Consider the following 20,862-nt stretch of genomic DNA (forward strand, 5'->3'; position numbering starts at 1 on the left):
TAAAAGATACCTTCTCCCCACTGCTCCAGGCATTGGCGGTCACAGGAAGGCCATTATGGAGAACTGGTTTGAAGAATTGAGGCCCCCAAAGTCTTAGACCGGTGCTTCAGTCCTAGGGAGGTAAGGGCTGGCATCCACCCGAGATGAGGCACAAACTGCATCTACATAGATGCAGCCAAGTTCAACCTACACACGCTAAAGGCAAGGCCAAAGCTACAACAGGTACAAACCCAAGAATTCTTACTTGAGTAAAGGTTCTCATCTTTAAAGCCTGTTAATTTGGACTGTAAATTCTTCAGGGCACAGGCTTTACTGTTTGATTGTTGGTACGCTATCTTGTATAGTCTTGGTCCAGGCCAAAGTAAAACATAAGCAGCCTTCAGTGCCTTGAGTTTCATGATGAGATCAGAGTCCAAGGATTCACTAAAACGTATCGCATTTCAGAGTTTTGTGGATTTAGAGAAAAGTCAGAAGTGACTCATGTATAACTGATGTCTTCCTGAGCATGCAGAGAGCCTGAAACAATAGATCTAAGAGATGCAGGCTGCCCCATTCACTTTTTCTTCAAAATCTGCTGTTTCCTCAAGTAGGAACTTGGTCAGCCCACAAGAAAAAATCCACATCTTACATCTAAAGGCACCAAAAGGCCTTGTAGGCGTCTGCCTTGGGCAGTCTTGCATTATATAATTAAATAGCAATTTAGCATCTTGCATTGAAATGTCTTTTAGCTAAAGATGAGCAACTTCTCAAGCAGCAGGAAGGGCCCCATCCTTGTCACTGCTTCCCTCGCTGGCCAAGACAGAAATTGCATTAACTTCAGGGTGCACAGGCTCAAACTCTGGCTGCATTGGTACATGCCACTTCAAAAAGCACGAGCTATACCCTCCTCTCACAGGAAGCTTATAGAACAGCTTTGCTGCAAGCCATGCTGGTTTTTTTGCAGAATGTAACTACGCAAGTTCTTGTTTTTGCTGTAGGGACCCTATAGCAACCCAAAGGTGATTTCTGAGGAGTACTGTTTTGCCTCCACGTAACCCCTTACTCCTAAACCTCTGCAGAAGCTCTGAACCCCGGTAAGCCTTCTGCAGCTTCAGTCTCTGTTTTTAACAGCTGCCTGTTTCCCTGCAGGTTATTGCTCTTGAAGCAGAGACGACAGAAATGAACGTGTACCTGTGTGCCTGCACTTCGCTTGCTACTGATTCGCCAAAGCTGCTGGTGCAGATGGGTTTGCAACAGGCTGCCAAACTCTGACTGGGAGCACCTGCCGCTTTGAATTAAACGCACTTTTTTCATGGAATCACAGAACAGTTCGGGTTGGAAGGGACCCTAAAGCCCCCCCAGTTCCACCCCCCCGCCAGGGGCAGGGACACCTGCCATAGCCCAGGCTGCCCCCAGCCCCGTCCAGCCTGGCCTGGGACACTGCCAGGGATGGGGCACCCACAGCTGCTCCGGGCAGCCTGGGCCAGCGCCTCGCTGCCCTCACGGGGAAGAATTTCTTCCTCATCTCTAATCTAAATCTACCCTCTTTCAGTTTAAAACCATTACCCCTTGTCCTATCACTACAGGACCTATGAAAAAGTCTGCCCCCATCTTTCTTATAAGCCCTCTAAATATTGAAAGGCCACTATAAGGTGTCCCCAGAGCCTTCTCTTCTCCAGGCTGAACAACCCCAACTCTCTCAGCCTGTCTTCATCTTTAATGACAAGGCCCAAAAGACCTTGCCATTTACTAGTAACCTGGATCAAAAATGACTACTTAAGTTGGAAAGCCAACTATCATAGCATCAACATCACTATTCCAGGCCATTCAAAATGCTAATGAATGGTGCATTAGCTTGAACTTAACAGTAATTCTTCTTCTTCTCTGAGCCCAACTACTGTTACATACCTCTGTCTAGTTAGTAACTTCTCTGTAGCGTGTTTTGGACAGTTAATTGCCTATTGGGAAAGTAACGAGGTATTAGCTAGCACTGTGAAATGTGGCCTCACAATACATGATGGAAAAAAGTGATGGGTCAGCAGAGATCTGCCCACCTGGATACAGAGCTAGCACAGCTCACCCTCCGGGTTACACACAGAACCACAACTGCAAACAGAAAACCATCTAGATATGTTTGTCTGAACAAAACTGGCCACTGACTGCATGCAATGTTGAGAGCAAAGCAAGCAAACGTAACACATTTATGTATCACGTAACACATAAACATACCTGCACTGAAACTTCAGATGTTAAGAAATCAAATAAGGTAAGGAGATAACATTCCCAGAAATTTGACCAGAAAAGATTGGTTCAATCTGAGAAGCAACAAGGGATGTTTGAGATGCTGGAAGTTTTCACTGGCAAAGTAACTGCTTTTTAACTGCTATGGTCACCTGGGCATCCTCACCAATGCAAGCAGCATTGCAAGAGTCAAAAAGAACATCACATGATCATGTTACTTATTTGCCCTCATTTGGAAGGGGAAGGCAGTGATACATAATTACTGTTTTGCTTTTCTTGCCCAGGCTTTCTAAGCTCATGATGTAACCTGTATGTTTAAGTAGTAACATAACACCTGACTCATCCTTGAAATGCACAACTACTGAAAAAAGACGCAGAGGACTTCACAGTGCTTATATTTTAATTCAGACTAAGTGATACTGAAAATAATTTTGAGTCAGAGAAAAAGAGAGCATTTTAGAGCATAGTACTGCTTTTTTTCCAGAAACCTTTCCTTTGTTGACCTTACAAGAAGCTGAAGCAATGCTTTCCTTCAGCCCCTCCGTACAGAGTGCTTGATAATGACGAGAACTTTTTATTTAATACTTTATGAAATGCCTGACCCTTGAGGCATAATAATGTGCTTAAAATATACTTAACAGTACCCTCTGGCTAAAAAAAGTTTCCAACTCATACTTAAAAAAAATATCCATTTAGATGCTTACTTTGACTATGTGCCCAGCATCAATGGCAAAAGTGCTTCTGTTTAGAAAGGATCGTTCGGCCAAAATTCAACTTGTTTTTCAGGAACAGGAAACCATAGAAAAAAAAGAAAAGTAATAAAAGCCATACCAAATAAATCCTCATTTGCCCTTACACCCTAAGTGAACATTCACGTGCGTACAACTCTTACTGTTCAAGCTAGTACTTGATAGCAGTTTCACAATGAAAAGCTGCCAGTGCTGCTGCCTAAGCCTCCTCGCTGTCTGATGTTGCGGGTGCAGGAAGACCACACTGGTGGTGACAAAGGCACAGCAGGAACAGGCATTGCTACTATCTCCAGCAACTTTTCAAACAACTCCATACCAGACTAGTCACCCACAAGTTTTGACTGTGGTCTGTCTGCTTTTCATTTCCACTACAATGATTAATATTAATGTCATTTCACAGAAGCAATGGAATCACAGCAAGTTATGAGACAACCAGGAAAAGCATCTATTTTATAATTTTCTGCATCCATGAAAAGGCAGCTGAAGTGTTTTGGGGAAAAGCAGAGCAGAAAACTGGTCTTTACTTTGCTCTGCCAGACTGAAATAAGAAATATAAGGTTTACAAAGGGCTGAATTAACCCAACAAAGCTGAGAAAGGGGCTACCATCTCTTCCACCTGATGTTAACAGCTGTTACTAGAACTCAGTGGCTGAGCCAGCGTTTCCACAGCCATTCTTCAAGAGCACAAAAAATGGACAATCTCTCCCCCAAGCCATTTGTATGAACAATATGCTGAAAATTCCCAACAGGCAAAAGCCATTTTTTAGTAAACAGAATTGTAACCCTTAAGACAGGTTTTCCACAGCTGGCTTTTAAGCTCACAAGTACAAATTCGCAGGTACAGCCTTCAAATGACAGAACATAGCCACCTTGCTACATGTGGCTGCATGCAGCTACCAAGGGGCAGGTTTTTGATCCAGGCCTCACAAACGTACACACCAAATGGCAAATCAACCTATGGCCAACCAAAACACAAATACACAGAATGTGGGTACTTTGTGGATAACTGTTTAGAGAAACGGCCCCTCTGACACCTGTCTAGACAAGTACACTTTGCATGTACAACTGCAGGATGAGGCAGGCAAGTCAGCTGTGAGATGTATGCCTTGTTTGTGTGAAAAGTTGGCCTTGCACTTTGCTGTTCAGCCTGCAGAAATCAGAGGATATACCAATATCCTTGAAAACTTAGGTTGGATTCTCACAAAACAATGAAAACATGCCCAGTTTTTTCCTCTATTCATATTCATTTCTGACTATTGATTTCTACTTGCCCTTTGTTTCTCTGATTCTTGGCCAGCTCGACTCGCAAAGTATTACCCCCGAGGCTCAAGCCTTTCAAAGAGGATACAGCACTCTCTGCGGTTGCTTTATCCTTGTAATCGAGAAAAGCCCTATGCTGTGCCGCTTGCCAATTCAGTCGTAAAGGAGTTGCATGGAATTCCCTTAAAGCACATTTCAGCTCGCTCACTCTTAGGCTGGGAGGTATGTTCCCCACATACACAGTAGCAATCATGCCAGATCCCTCTAATCTGTGACTTAGAGAATCACTTTCAGCACAATGTTGTCCTATTTGAGCTGAGCCCGTAGCAGCCTGCGGTCGTGTATTTTCAGCCACTACCTCCTCATTTAACGCTGCTGGTGTGTTGGCATTTGCCAAGTCTGAATGTTCGTCTTGGAGGGTGACATCCTTGCCAGCCTGCTTCTCTCTGTATCGAAGACTCTTTAGGATGGGGATTTTTCCCAGCATCTCATAGCTGACCTAAAAAGGAGGAAGACAGATACAACTATGAGATTTCTCGCCTTCCAGAAAAAGACAACCACCATCAGGACCCACTTGTGCCATAAAAAGAGAGGACCTTATTACATTGCTACATTCAGAGTGCCAGAGCATTCAAAATGTTACTAATTGCTGGCCTGATTCTGAAGCTGCTCCCTAAATACACATTGCAGGACAAAAATAAACATTAGTTACTCTTTAAGCAAGCAGCACAATGTAGATCCAGCAGGAAAATCAAAACCAAACTCAGAACCATCCGATTTTGACATTTATTTATCAGAGTGCTTTCAGATTCGTGTTCTCATTGTTATCCCTTAATGATTGCTTTGACCAAGGTCCTGTGCTCCTGCTCTGGCAGTATCTTAAATGCTTACAATTCATCAGACCATCAGTTACTTTCATTCTGCAGACCTCCTTGCGCTCTTTTCTCTCAAAACAGGATATCCCGTAGGCTGGATCATACAATGGGGAGGGACGATGGTGTTGAGTTTGCAGCTGGGGAGCGTGCCTTGTAGCAGGGCTCCTATGAATGTGGGCCCAGCTGGAGGCACGTTCTCTGGTTGTGGCACATCAGCACGGCCTCCCTCTTGTCATCTGACCTCACACACCACCTGCAGCTACTCATCAGATCCCACATCAGTCTGCTGGGTTGGATCACAGAACGGAAAAGCGCCTGGACACTATACTTCAAAACTGAACCCTCTATCCCTTCCACCCATCCCCAGCTCACAAGCAGCTTTTCTGGAAGGGCTCTTCCTCTCAACAGCTGAACCCTATCCATCTCAGGCATGAGCTGCCCTAGGCTGCACTCAGTGACTGGCAGGAAACGCAGTGGTTCCCTAGCTAATGTGGTCTAGCTCTTGGCTTGCAGACTGCAGTTGGAAGGAGGAATAATTCGTACTTGGCTGCTGGACAAGCAGAACATCCATCAACACAAGATTCAATTCTTAAATTTAGGGAGCAAAACAGAGCCTAGGGAAGCGATGCCTGAGCTAGCAGAGACCCAAGCTAGTAGCCCACACAGTGTGAGCAAGCCACTTGAGCAGGGTCACTACTCAAGAGGCTGTATGGGACTAGCACCACCATATCCCGGCTAGAATATGCCTGCAGATCTCCCAGCTCAGATCTCTCTCATCTCAGAGCCCCTGAATTCTACAATTACAGTCAGATTGAGTTTAGATCTGCCTGCACCACTTCAAGGCTAAAACGTACAGGAAGAGTAGCCCAGCTCTGAAGTGACCTGAATAAATCAAAGATGGGGTGGGGGCAATGCTGGGTTTAGGTAACGGGAAAGCCAGTCAGCAGAATTATCTCAAACGTTCCCAGGGCTTCTCTTCTGAGAAGCAAACAAGCAAGTTTTATTTTGGGCTGAAACTAAATAAAAATCCAATTTACATAAAGTGGGTCCTAGCTCTGTCTTGTTAATATAGTATCAAACAGCAGAATAGGACTAACCACTATGGGCAGAGGCTACCTCCATTCTGCCACACTGCAAACCCAGAGTCAGGGTGTTTGGGATCAGACCCTTTAAACTTCATGACTGAGAACAATTTCTGAACAAATTTGGCCTGATCTGGCTGCCAGTACAGAGAGGCAAGGACTTCCTCTGGGGCTCTGGGAGCCTCTGCACTCTGAAAGGTACATGCCATTTTCAGATTTTGAAGAGTTATTGCTCTGTGGATTCCTGGCCTGATTTGTTTTTCTCAGCCAAGAATTCAGACTGCTGTGTTTGACAGCAAACTCCCCTTCCCTGGGTGATACAACATCAAACCAATGGCTGAAGCCATCTTACTTTGTTTTTACTGGCCAGCAATTAGGAACATTTGTTGTCCTCTGTCAAATTTCTATGTGAAACGTAAGCTCTATGCTAATTACACAAAACAGGAAAAACATTTTTCTATCCTCATGCAAGTAATCACTCCTGGGCCCAAAGCACAACCTCAACCTCTTACCAAGTGTATGTACAGCTCCTTTGACCCTGAAATTAAACTCGGTTCCCAAGGCATGGACTGGGTGTTTAGTTAGAAAGATCAATGCCACCAAGGGCAAACCCTCACCACTTTGTACATCAAGGGAATCAAAGAGGTGGGCACTGAGAGGATGAACTCTGGAACTCTCAGTCTTTCAAGGACAAACCAAGGAGAGGATTTAGATGATCCAGGGGCCAGCATACTCTCTAAGAGACTCCAGCTGGCCAGGCTCAAACATGGCCTCTCCTCTCACTAGAGTGCCCAGTAGTTTTCGGCATCTGTTTCAGGCTCCCAGCAAACTCAAGAAGATGTAGTTACAACAGCCCCTTTGTAAGGGCTAGGAACTGTTGTTTTCTATAAAAGCTGAAGCTCTGATCAAACACCACCACAAAGTGAACCCATCATTACTTTAAGTTCAGCCCTACACAGGTATAAGAGTACGTAGCCTTTACAATACCAAAGCAACAAAGGCAGATGTTTTGGCACTTGGATTTTTTTGTAACAGAAAACAATCCATAAAAAACATACATTAGACAAGTTCTGACACTATCAACTTACATCCTTCTGCCACAAAAGAGACAGAGGATTTACCTTAAGGGTTGTTTTCCCTTGGGTCTAGGAGAAACTTTCAGCTGGGCCAAACCTTCTAAATCTTCCCCTATTTTTCCCCACTTTTATGTAAATGAAAGGCAGAAACTCAGTTTGGGATTTCAGAATTTTGATTCAACAAACCAAGCCACTACCTTTTCTGGGGTGCAGGGGGTGAAAGCCAAAAGGGCAAAGGGGGCAGTGGGTGGCAGAGGAGAGGAAAAAACTTGCTCTGCTCTGTTGCAAAATAACAAACAAAAGAACTCTGTGGTACTACAATGTGTTGCTAATTACGATCATGCAAAAAGTTTCTTTTGTCTTGTGAGCTGTGGAGGATTGCAATGATTTATTTCCATGTGGAGAGAGGCCAAAGATATTCCTCCTCTCTTTCAAACAAGCTGCACGTTTCTTGGTCCTGTGCCGGCTGGTCACTCCTCCCTAGCCTTGCCTAGTGCTTTAGGCTAAGCCAGGATGCAAAGGACTTGATCCCGTTATGTGGACCTGGGTAAACCCAGTGGTGGGAAGCTTCTTCCCTTGCTCCCTCTATCCCTACAAGGTCAAGGCCAAACCATTTATTGATGTTTGTAAACTTCTTATTGAGTGTTGGGATTTAGCTAAATGATTGGCTTTGGCAGTGAAGCCAGCTGAAGAAGTTTCCTATTATCCCTTGACCACCAATTCCCAGGCCAGTTCCATACTTCAGCCCTCTGGAGTTGGCCAACAAAAGTGCTTGTGGGTCTGCGCTATGAACTCAGTAACTGAAGTGATTCAGGTTAAAAATAACTCCACCAAAGGCAATTAATCATTTAACAATCCTGCCTACTCCCTGCCATAGCTGGGAGAGCCTTGGGGAAAGAGGACAGCAGGGTAGATGAATTCTTCTGGCACACAATTACCGGGCTATGAGAAAGGAGCTGAGAAGGGAAATGTGGCCCCTTTCTGCCAGAAACCTGAAGAAAACAGCGCCTTGGATGCCGAGTGCCAATACAAATCTTGAGCACTTAACCCTGAGCATCCACTCTTATGACACCTGGTTTGGTCCCAAAACAATGAGGTGGCAGATGGACTTACTGCAACGTCTCTGCTGCAACATCAGAGCTCTCTTCAACCTCTGTTATTCCAGAACAGTGAACACAGCCACTTTCAATATTTTGATGGGGAAAATGAAAGATGTGTTTGTCCTCTGACAGAATGAGTAATGCTGACCCCTGATACAGTACAGGCCAAGCCAAACACCACTTTGATTTCCCTGGCAGCAGAGGCGGTGCAGTTCTGATCTACGGCAGATGAGGGAAGGACATATATTGGAGCTATACGATGAGGCAGATGAGGGAAGCGATATATTGGAGAGCATGCTAAGTCCACTATTTAATTCTGCTTCACACAGCTACCCATCTGCACACACCAACTGGTAGAAAAGCCCATGGCTCGAGACGGAGACAGAAAATGCTGCTGGCCCTGCTGTGGAAGGCTGCAAAGACCACCAGTCTTTAGTACAGCACATCCACCAGCTCTTCCAAGTCCTGAGGCTGGTAGGCAGAACGTGTTTGAGAGATTCATCTTTGCCCACCTTGAGGGGTCTCTGACCCAAGACTGTTCATAAAGGCCTCCAGGACTGAGCCCACTCTTCATGTTGCCTCCTTAATCAGTTGCTTATTTCAAGGAGCACTGAGCTCACAGGGGTTTAAAACACAGATAAAGTCAAGACAGCTAGGACAGGCCAGCACAGTTGAACTTTTTATCATTCATTCGCACAAAATGTCCAAATATGTGCACACAATCTGAGGGCATATTTCTGGGAGCTGGCAGCCCATTAAGTCTGCTAGTGTCCCTCAGGAGAAACTTATGCAATCCACATTTGGAATACATCAGCAAAAACTGACTCTGTGGACTCTGCAGCAAGGGTCATATTTGCAAAGGTGTTGAGATGTTTAGCCATGCATGGAAGCATGCCCTGCTCATGCCATCCCTCCGAAAAACAAAACCAAACCAAACCAAACCTTGGCTTAAGGAACAACAATTTTTTTCTGATGGCAATGCTGTGTCCCTGGTAAAGGTTTTACCAGCTTGAATATGTGAATTTTTTGAGCTTTAATACAACATAATTTTGCTTTCCAAATATTCTATCACAGACCTGAATCAAAAGCTGTTTGTTGTCAGATAGTTTCCACCTCTGCCACTGTGTACTAAAATTTCAACATTGGACCCAGGGATTCCCCCCAGTTCATTTCATTTCGAGAAAAAGATTTTCCTACTTCTACAAGATTCTCAGCAAAAGAATGATTAAAAAACCAGAAGGAAATGCTTGCTAGAATATAGTCATTTTTCCACCAACTACTCTCATTTCCCTCTTCATGACCCCAAATATTTTAATTGGTCTGTACAGTTTCAATTTAAAATAAGCACAGAACAAATAACTTCATAATTGCAACAAATATAATAGACAACGTCACAGATAAAGATCACAGCTACCCATGCAAAATACTAAATGAGAAAGTAAGTCGTTTCATGAATTTACAGTTCCCAGAAACAATGGGTTAGATTTTCAAGACAGATGAAGCCAAATAATTCTCCACTGGCATCCAAATAAAGTTTTCCAGAGTGCTCAGCTCTTAGCAGCTCTTGCTGTCCTCCAACAGCACACACTGATTTCTCAAAACCCTGAACTGAGATGCAGAAAAGTTATCCATATACACACTCCAGTACTGCCTTTGTATTTAGAAGTGTTTCTAGAATGCCTAGCACTAATATCGATAATGCTTCTTCCATATTTATAATCTTGTAACTTTTATTTCCTTGGAAGTATTTAAATCAGCATTTCCATGACAAAAATCACAGCTAGTGATTCACATATTCCTGTTTGGAAAACCTTAATACCTTGACAGCAAGGAATAGCTCAACTGGAAATTATGCACCAAGAACTGAAAGAAGGCAACTGAGGACAAGCCATGCCAATTATCCCAAGAAGTGAATCATTTACTCATAGAGGAACACCTGTGTACCCCGTCCCCATATCTGATGTACTACTTCCTTCCTACATAGCACATAAACAGAAAGACTCCAGGAGAATGCAGTACCTTTTTGAGCACAGAAACTTAGCCTGGATACGTGCACTTTGCTGGTTGCATAAGTACCTTCTTACCTTTTTGGAGATGAAAACAGACTGCATGTATTAACGGCTATTTATCCTAACAGCTTCAAGAAAACACATCCTTTACAACAGTGCTTAGCTGTAATCCCATGTTTGCAAACACCTTTAATTTAAGCTCTTAAATCATTGTCTTGGTTTGATCAGCCATGTTCCTGAAGAATGAAGGGGTTTTTTTTCTGCAATGTATTTTATACATTGCACATTTTAACAATAAAGTTAAGCTACTTTTCTGTTGACAAAACACTGCATTTTAGAAGTGGGTTATTTATTTACTCACTACCTCTTGGTTCATTTAGTTTTGCTCTGAGGAACATGAATGCATCAGTAAAGCCAGGATTTGAAGGAGAAAAGGATGCAGAGAAAAGGATGCAGAAGCAGCCAGGAAAAGTCAAAGGACAAACACTTAAATAGCCTGTATCAAATCCTGCATTTTTAACACCCTGTTGATTAACTAGACCTCCCACCTCCAAGACCCTCTGTGCAAGAGTTGAACATACAGTTACCACCAGAAGTACAAAACAAATATACATGTGGTTCAGCTCCCTGTGAAAGAATAATGCTAATTTCTGTCTTCTTGATATAGATGCAACACTTGTCCCAAATGGACAGAAATGTAATGATTATCCCTGCTCTGGCTAGTGCTCTCCAATATTCTTAGCTAATCAATGCATGCTCTGATCAACAGCCAAAAGCAGCTTTAGGCATTAAATCAACATTCAGCTATTCAAATAAAGGGTCAACCAGGTAATGTGCTTCATTCTTAGCGAACAGTGTAGAAAATTCAGCGAGAGCTGTATTTTTTCAGACAACACCACTCATGTAGAAAACCCTTTAGAAAAAGTTTCACTATCTCATGCAAACTGGCTAAAGTCAGTATGGCGCAAGCTTTAGGCAACTCTGCTAAACCTCTCTCCTCAAGCTTTAGAAACAAGCGCAAAGGAGTTGTGGCAGAAATTTCATTAGGTTATCAGGCATGTATTATAATACTGATCTTGATGTTTTCCTATGAAAAGCAAAGACAGGCCAAGGTCACATCACATTTGATACATCGCTTGAGACTAACTGACTTATCACGAATGGCAAAGTTTCACAAAAACTCAATGGCCCTTGCAAGAGACTGTTTCCCCAGACTTTTGAAAAATGTTGCTGCTAAAGGGAATCAGACAGAAAAAAAGAAAAAAAGTGTTAGCAAGGCCACTTACTGAGGCTGAAGTCTGACACTAAGACAGACAAATTGCGATCAAAAGTATGTTGGCAAGATGGATGGACCACGAGGGGTAGGCCTTCAAAACAATTACATTCAATAATATCCTTAAAAAATTATGATTCAAAAATAATTCAATGGAAAAAATGCACTAGTACAGACAGAGCTTTTATTTATTTATTTATAACCTCAACTCCGCAACCACATGCAGGGTAAAATACTCTCCCACCATAGGAATAAAAATAGCACTGGCTAGAATTATTTGTTGTAGATACATCACCTTAACAAATTTAACTCTTTTTGCTAGTCGGCAAGTGCTTAGCAAACAACTCTTGATTTCCCTAGAAGTAGTCAGTAACAATTCCTCAGCGGTTTCTGCAAGACACGGGTATACTATTCCTCATGTGTGCTCCTACTGTTACTCAGTCATGCAGGATTGTGTCTGCTCCCTAACTGCATGACTTTAGGAATGAAAATCTAATGACAAAGAAAAAGTTTTCCCAGCATGAACTTCCAGTAAAACAATTCACTAAATGCTTTTCTGAAACCATTTGTGAAGCTGCTGAAGTTTCTGACAATCTTGGGCGGGAGGGGGGGAGGGGGGGGGGGGGGGCGGGGGGGCAGAGAGGCCAAACCCATAAAAGAATAATTATCAGTAAATAATGATTCATGATTTAAGGCTGTATAAAGTCATTATTCCTCCACCTGAAAACAAGCTCCAGCCACAGATTTCTCTGTTCTTTGAAAGTTAACCCCATACATCCACTACATAAACAGCAACGTACCAGCCACTAGGTCATGCCTTCCTTTCACAATCACAGCACCACATACTCTACCCATCCCACACAGCCATAAAGTTCTGCCTACGGCATGGTCTCCAGAAAACAGACAGAGCCAATTCCAAAGAGCCCTGAGGAATACAACACCTAAGGTGCAGAAGCCCCTCAGCTTCCACAGGCTATTATAACGCTAACAACTACAAGAAACAACATTTATCTTAAAAATCTACAATGTTTCCAGTGACTCTTGCCCTATAACCCATTTGATACAGCAACACCAGGTTCAGGAATATACTTCTCACTTCAAAACTTCACTTCGAAACACTGAACGCAGATGCTGTAGTTTTGTTTCATCTGACAAACACATCTGCTTCTTTTACAAGTATTTCTAATACAACAAATGTGTTTATATGTAAAAAATGGGGGTTTTACAACAGAACGTCAGTAGCAACAAGCCACTGTTACCAGAGTTAACTTGCCTTATGCCATATTATTCCCTGAGGTTTTGGTCGTTTGCAATTAGTCTTGATAGTTCTTGTTGGAGTAAGTATATAATCCACAGTTAAATCATGATCATCAAGAAGCTCTTCTGCTATGTCAACCACCTACAAAGAACAAGAGATTTGCTAAATAGTTAAAAACAAGTTCACTAACATTGTGCACCATTCCTGATGTCTTGAAACACAGGCAATCTGTCAATGCCAGTGGAAACAAAGTAAATGACACACCAACATAATTCCCTGTCTCTTCTTTGGACATACCACTCAGTATCACACAGTTATGACTCGTCACTCAAGAGTGGATATTTTAACTTACCTGACAGTCATGCACAATAGTAATTACAGGTGTATCCTCCTGCACTGCACCCATTGACACCATCATTGCATATTCCATGTCTGCATAACCTTCCCCTTTTCCAATTCTCCAGCCTAAAATACATAAAAGTGAACAGTGATAGTAAATGCAGAAACAGCAGAGTGGAAAGGCTGGTAGCTGTCAAAAGCACGCAATTAAGCTAAGCAGTCTGTAACAGATAAACCAAGCACAGACTTGTAACTCGGGGAAAATTCAGATCAGTATTTCTCACAGAATGCAACTTCCCTTGTAAATCAGCACTGAAATTAAAATAAAACATTAGTTTCAGTGAACTAAGGGATCCCAGGAGCCTCCCATTCAGAATAACCCAAATTTAGTCCAGTTCAATTAACATAGAAACCTATTTTTGTAAAAATCACCATTGTAATTAGAACCCTTTACTCATGTCAAACATAGGTTAACTTCATGTGGGTAAAGAGGAGTCTGGGTCACATACAAAAAGCACATTATTTTTAGGCAATGGATAAAGCCAGTGGAACATTTTTCATCACCAGCAGGTCTTCAAAATACCAAAAAATGCAAAATCTGATCCCCAAATAGGTACTGAACCAGCAGCCGTTAACACATGTCCTTTCACACACACTGTGTGCGCAGAGCAGATCCTCTCAACAGGGAGCCCTCCTTGATTCTTTAAAAAAATAATATATAACATCAAAAATTGCTTGCTTCAATTCTACTGAAGGCCAAAACACTGGCCCACATGCTCTAAACCGGACTGCTCTCTGCCCACTGAAGTCCTGGCAGCACTGTTGTAAAGCGGGCACTGATTCTTCCTGGTTGGATTGGGATCAGTGGCTTGTCACACAGAACAGACAAAAATGCAAGACCATAATTCAGTTCCAAAGATATGTTCGGGTCTGCCAAAAGGAACAGGACAGCATAGCCTGCTGACATTGTGCATGGTGACTTAGGACCCTCCTCCTGAAAAGCTTACATGGCTTTATCTTACCTTTTTCAGAGACGGCCACTGATCCTACAACAACCAAGTCCACCCGTGCTTTCCCATCAAGACCTACAGGCACACTGTATTCTTTTATACCCTGCAAGAAAAACGTAGTTTTAGATTTGCAGAGTGCAGTCTTCCAACCAGTGAGGCAGAGATCCAGAATATTTTGATAAATACAAGTAACTCCCCACATTTCAAAGTGTTTCTTCCATGTATAGCCAAGCTGTACATGTCTGGAAAGCTGTCCTCTAGGGAATCCTAGAATAGATTCCCTACTACAGCAAGAAGAATTTTGGCACATTCAAGGAGAGCTAAGGGAGGTGGGCACTTTTTAAAGCAAGGTTACTTATTTAGGATGACAAACTCGTATTTTGAAACCCTTTATTGGACATCTATTTTTCAAAATGAGAGCAAATTACACTTCCTACCCTACTACTACCTTAAGTCATAATATGTAAATTCACACCCATGAGGAGTACCAGAGCACAACAAATTCTTAAATTCATTCTCATGTACAAATTACTAAATTAATTTAGACACAGACCACTACAGCATAAAGTTGTTAAGCTGCTTGCCTGAAGTCACACAAAATGCTTTACTGCAGCACAACCAGGTACACAGTGTAATGTAAATCCTCCTCACAACAATGCAACTTTGCGCTAAGTTAATCCTCACAATAGAAAGCCAAACGTTTTCCATGCAGAGCACAAAACCTGAGAGATCAGCAATCTGTGGCTGGCTATCAGTAATAATGCTCGTTATCCACTTCACAGCAGCGTGGTAAGAATTGTTTGCACAGTGCTTTGTAAATATAAACTGCTAATAGCATCTACTCATAGTAAGCCTGGTTGGGGGAAAAACCAGACCCATGGTGGTAAGATCACAGATGAGATATGAAGGCTGAAGCAGGTCAAGAGAAAGGTCTCTTTCAAAAGTGCTCTTCAACCCTGAAAAGCTTAATTAGTTAATGACTTTAATAGAACTTCCAACAAAGAAAGTCGCTACTAATTACCATCCATTTACAACCCTCAGTTATATACAGGATTACTGTGGAACTTTATTGCCCTTAGCAGGAGATAAAGAAGGAAATAAACTTATACAGCTGGCCTATTTATTTTTTACAAGTTACATTTTCATATCAAATAAAGACACATATAAACTAACACAGGCTTCTCTGCCAAATGACTTTAGCTGTACAGTATGATATTTTAACACCAGAGGGCAGCAACATACCACACTTCAAAATAAAACTGTTAACACATTTCTGAACCTCGGTTGATGAAATGACTGAATTAATGTTATTTTAGACTTAGGATTCTAAAAGAACTGATCTTTCCTATTTACTAACATCTAATATTCTGCCGACGCGATTATGCAAAAACTGTAAACACTAAAATAGTCCTCATAGGGTTCACTAGCTCAAAATTGCAGAATAATATAGGAGTACTATTTATTAGAAACCTAAAGATCTAACTCACCTATGAAATTTTCTCATAATGTTCCAAAAGCATTCAGAAAATACTGATACCATTCTGTCAAGAAAATATAGTGAAAACTCTAAATTTCCTCATGATTTAAGTACCAACAAAAAAATAATTAATGGTGGTTGCGTACACAAAACCAGGAGTAACACACTAGCAGAACAGTATTTCAGGTAGCATTTTGGTTTTCCAACTTCCAGTTAGACTATCATAACACAACACTCTTCTACAAGTTAATTCAGACCTCCCCCATTCTCCATTCCTACCTGGGACGTAGCACATACTCGCAGGATCTCCTTAGTTGCACCTGAAGGGGGAACGATCTTATTGAACAGGCCAGTTCTCAGACGTGGTGTGGGAACCAACAAAGTCTTCCTTGCCTATGTAACAAAAGAAATTATCACATTAAAAGGAGGTGGGCACGTTTTACACTAAAGAAATATTCTTACCATCCCAGAGGTCTCCATGTGGTCAATCATCTTATTTGCTATAGACTAGTTCGCATTGTTGATTGTGTAGCACTTGTAGGTGAAACCCCTCCAGTACAGCAAAATTCCAGAGAAGGTTTTAAGAAACAAATGGCAAGAGACACCTATTGATTTAAAGGGCACATCAACGAATGAGCTACCCACATAAGCAAGAGCACGTGCCAAGGTCCGAGGTAAGTCTGTCACACATTCATCTTGCAATAAACACAAGGCAATCAGAGGCAAGGCTGCCTTACGTGTTTTGGGGAATAAGAATACAGTAATGGTGAAACAGCTATTGCTCTGCAGAAACATATTAATATCCCCGAGCCCCACCTGCACTTTTGGTATTTGCCAAAAAGGCAAAGACATCCTTACATAAGCAACCTCATGAGGCTTGGGACTGGTAAAGCTCCCTCTGGAGAAAAGGCTGGCACTGACCATGAGATGCTGCCCAGCGCTACACTGCTGTACCACCCTCCTCCTTAGGGGTGAAAAGGTGCTGTTACCTGCAGCGCAGCTAGCCGAACACCTTCTAGAGGTTTGTCAGGATCCACTTTAATCTCACGTGCTTTGTTGAACACATCCAGCTCTTTAATAGAGCAGCAAGCCTGGTAAGACCCCTGCATGAAGAAAGGAATCAGGAGAGAACTCGTTCACTTACTTCCAGCGTTAGAAAGCGAGCATTCTTCTGGGGAGCATCAGGATTTACTTTTACAGTATTGGCAGCTTTGAACTCCTGTAAACCCAGAAGCCTTGTTGCAGCATGCGAGGCACCCTGTTTTCACAAGATATCAGTGTATCACCAAGGAGCTCACAGCAGAGATGGGCAATTTACAATCTTTCACACTATAGAGAGGCTGATTTCCCCAGATTTTGAATATGAGTGACATAGTGTTAATTTTGTGATGTCTTCTATGGGAAACTCTCACATGCCAACAGATGCTGAGCGCTTGACTAGTATCTCACAGACCTCAGAAAAAGAGGGGATCCAAGTACAGTCACTTTGCCTAACTTCACCCTCTTTCACAGCTAACTGAAAGCAGAAGACCAATTTCCCTTTTTAGTCAATACATACAGATTCCTTCAAACACAAGCCATAGTTGGAGACTCTCTGGATGAAGACTTTCTGGACAAGGCACTCGCTTTAGAGACTATACTGAACTCACAAGATGTGCTTCTTAACTGAGTAAGGTGCTCAAGCTTAGCAGCGCACGCACTCCTCTTGTAATTTAAGCTGATATCCCCTTGCTTTAGTCCCAGGCTTCCTCCACCTGCTTCAGCACCCGTTTTACCTCAGCACCAAAGTAAGGTGCAACACTTCTGGCAGTCCCTTGAGCAAAAGCAGAGCCCATCTCCTAACACTACTCATGGGCTAAAACAGCCAATGCACACCCCCACAACGCTATTTTAGTCATTGTTTCTTCAGTGCATGGCAGATACATGGCTACACACCTTGAGTTTAGATTAAAACAGGCAGATGACAAAGCAGTGGCCTGACCAACTGAATGCTTGAAAATCCTCTTCTTTCTTTCTCCCAACCATCAAACTAGGGACACAATGAAGCCAGAGCAGGAGGGAGGTTCTGCCAGCACCGCCAGCACCACTTTGTCAGCAATAACTCGGCCACCATCCACATTTTGGCAGCACACAGTATGTTCCTACGTCAAGTCCCACAAGATGTGTGACCTCAGCTTTCCAATCCCACGGACCTACTTAAGGCCCTGAGTGAAATCCAGTTCTGAATGCCTCAGCCTTCCCATCCATAAATATGTTTACTGCATTCACAAGGTGAGTGTGTATCCACCAATTAAAACACCACACACACCTGACACATCTTGTCAGGTACAGGCACCTGCATTTCTTTGCTCGGTATGAATTACACAGGCATGCTGTTTGCATGGTGGTGTCTGTTAGAGCTCTGCCAGCCTGGGGGGCGCAGGCAGGGGAGCTGGGAGGCCCTGCCGGCCCGGGCTCCGGGCTCCAGAGCCCGGCGAGAGGCCCGAGGCTCTGACGCAGAGGCCGCGGCCCAGCCCCGCAGGCGGGCCGCCGTACCTTGAAGTTAGGGATGCGGCGGTGCACGGGCCGCGGGAACTCGGCCAGGCCGCTGGCCTCCAGGTGGTCCCACACCTTCTCCCGGACGTCCCACTTGGAGGCACCTGGAGGAGGGCAGAGCTGAGGGCGCGGCCGGGCGCCTCACGGGGGAGCGCCGCGCCCGCCGCCGGGCCGCCCACCCCGCCCCTCTCCCTCACACCGACGGTCGCCCCTCAACGGCCACGCTCGCGCTCCCACCCGCCCTCCCGCCGCGCCGTGACGCAGCTCGCCGGCCCGCCCCTCCGCGCACGCCGCTCACCCCGCGCGCAGCCGCACGCCCCCCCGCCATGGCGCCGCGGCCGGCGGCCCGCGACGGGGGCGGAGCTTCCGCCTTAGGCCCCGCTTCTGCGTCTACGGCGGCGCGGAGGGGTCAAAAGGGCGCGAAGGCGAAGCGGGAGAGATGGCGGCTGTGGGGCCGTTGGGCCAGGGGAAGGGCCGCTCGGAGGCTATAGTCGCCTGAGCGAGGCGAACCCCCAGGGAGGGGGAGGCCCGTGCTCCCACCAGAGCCTCCTTTTGCTGTGTGAAGGCCTAATGGAGGGTCCTTTCCTCGGGGTGCCGGGCCTGGCGTGTGTGAGGCGAAGTGTGGCTGGGCAGGAGCTGGGCCTGTGGCGGCCTGGGCTCCCCTCGCTCCCCTCGCTGTCGGCGGGCAGCGTCCAGGCTGTGACATGGCGCCCTGCTGCTGGGGGTTGCCAGCGTCTTCCCTCTGGGGCCGCACAGGCCCAAATCTGCCACGTGTCACCATTCCTCCTGAAAGCCAAACATGCGAAGGGACGTGCCGTATTGTTCATGTGAGGGAACCCCCAGCATTATAGAAATACTATGGAGTTCCAATCACGTGCAACAGCTGCAGTAGAAACCCACCCCACTTTTCATAAACTCCCAAATCAGTTATTTTTCCCTTTAAAATCGGCTGGTTGTGAGTAAAGCAATATCCAGCCTTTACGAGGGATTCCAAGTCTGCCAGCTTTCAGAAAGTATGCTTCTCGTGTGTGTTTAATAGGGCGGTAAATAATTTGTATGATTTATTATTTATGGAATTCATGTATTTGACAATTACCCCAAGAAGAGGGAGGACATTGAGAATCCCGACATTCCTGAGCAGAGTGGGATGGAAGGGTCATGGGAACAATGAAACAGAGGTTTATTTTAAAGTGTGTTGGAGAAGAGGGGGAAACGGCTTTTGAATTTGGTTTCTAATCTGCTTGGCTTGGATGCTACCAGTACACATCGACTGTCAGAGCTGACTGTTACTCTGCCAACCAAAAAGCGGAACAAATTCGGATGCTCTTCTCTGAATAGTTACAGATGTAGCTGGGCAGATGCAAACGCCTTTTCTCTCTGCGGCTGCTGTTGATTGCTGGACTGTTTTTTTCACAGTGCAAATCAAAGGCCAGGACTCCGCTGGGTTCAGGAGTCTTCCCCCCTCCAACTATGTGTGTTTTTCAAACTCATATTGGACTAAATGCTGCAGAGCAGCTGTGGTGAGCCTGAGGCTTCACCTTTCCAGTGAAGTTCCTCCTAAGCATTCAAAGAAAGTACTTAAAGCCCTGGGTCTGCAATGGGGTGCATTTAGGAATAGCCTTTTCACTACCTCGGAGTGCTGCTGGAGCCAGTGGGAATCCATCCAGGCATAATAGACCACCCATGTGGAGCTAGGCCTAAATGTTTGAAGCTCATTCCTCTACTTCCTACTCACGGAAAACTCCCAGCGACTTTGATATCTCTACGGGGACTTCAGGATCGGGCCTTTGGTGAGCAATTTACAATCTCTCTGTAATTCAGTGTTGCGATTTGCACTCACTCCCAGGCTGCGAGTGCCAGCGCTGTCTGTCTGTCGGCTGTCACCCACAATTGCCACACTGCAGCTTGTGTGACCTGTTTCCACTCCAACACACTCTCTTCCTCCTCTCCTTTGAGGAAGGGAAAGCGAATGAGGTAGCAACAATGCCATTAATTAATACATTAACAATCAAGGGGGGCTGATATCCTACCAGACCACCTACATCTCCATCCAACCTCCATGCAAGATGCTCAGTAAAACTGTTCCTTACATGGATTTGGCTTCCAAGAAAGAAGGTCTGAGCTGGCTTTCCAGAAATCAGGGTACTTTGCCTTAAGCAAATGAGGAGTTTGCTAATGGGTGATGTCTTTTCTGCTGGTCCAGCTCTCTGCTTTGATTCTACAGGTCTGAAATTTGCTCCAAATTACTTTGCCAGGTTCTCTTCTATCACGTGTACTGCAGCCTTTAACATTCACTCTTGCAGCCTGATGTGGCTTGTATGGATGCCCCTGGAAAGCCTCTCTTTTCAGTGGGAAGCACACAGGGCTACCTGTATAACTTATAAATGGAAGTAGTCTATTGGAGGTGCCTGATTCACATCCAATATCCCTTTTATTCCAAATTGAATAAAATACTCTAGTGAAAGAGGTTAAAAAGGGATCCTGGGCTTTCATACAAAAGGTGGAATGCAGCTCTTGCTTGAAACACCCACAATTTGGGAAAACACCTAGAAAAAGGGAGTGCCAGATTAGCGCAAACCCTGTGAGCAATGCAGAAGGA

At 44.3% G+C, this 20,862-nt stretch overlaps 1 protein-coding gene across 1 annotated transcript; it reads right to left on the bottom strand.

Moving 5' to 3' along the window:
• Nucleotides 1-2,602: 2,602 nt before the first annotated feature.
• MTHFSD (methenyltetrahydrofolate synthetase domain containing) lies at nt 2,603-19,926 on the bottom strand. The gene is made up of 9 exons (XM_055819001.1): nt 19,894-19,926; nt 18,562-18,653; nt 18,264-18,366; nt 16,718-16,831; nt 16,008-16,121; nt 14,264-14,354; nt 13,255-13,367; nt 12,918-13,043; nt 2,603-4,728 (listed from the first exon to the last, which is right to left on the bottom strand). Exons 1-9 carry the CDS (start codon nt 19,924-19,926, stop codon nt 4,213-4,215), a joined length of 1,302 nt encoding a protein of 433 aa, XP_055674976.1. The 3' UTR covers nt 2,603-4,212.
• Nucleotides 19,927-20,862: the final 936 nt, after the last annotated feature.

Source organism: Falco peregrinus, chromosome 14 (assembly GCF_023634155.1).
Source record: "Falco peregrinus isolate bFalPer1 chromosome 14, bFalPer1.pri, whole genome shotgun sequence".
NCBI classification, from domain to species: domain Eukaryota; kingdom Metazoa; phylum Chordata; class Aves; order Falconiformes; family Falconidae; genus Falco; species Falco peregrinus.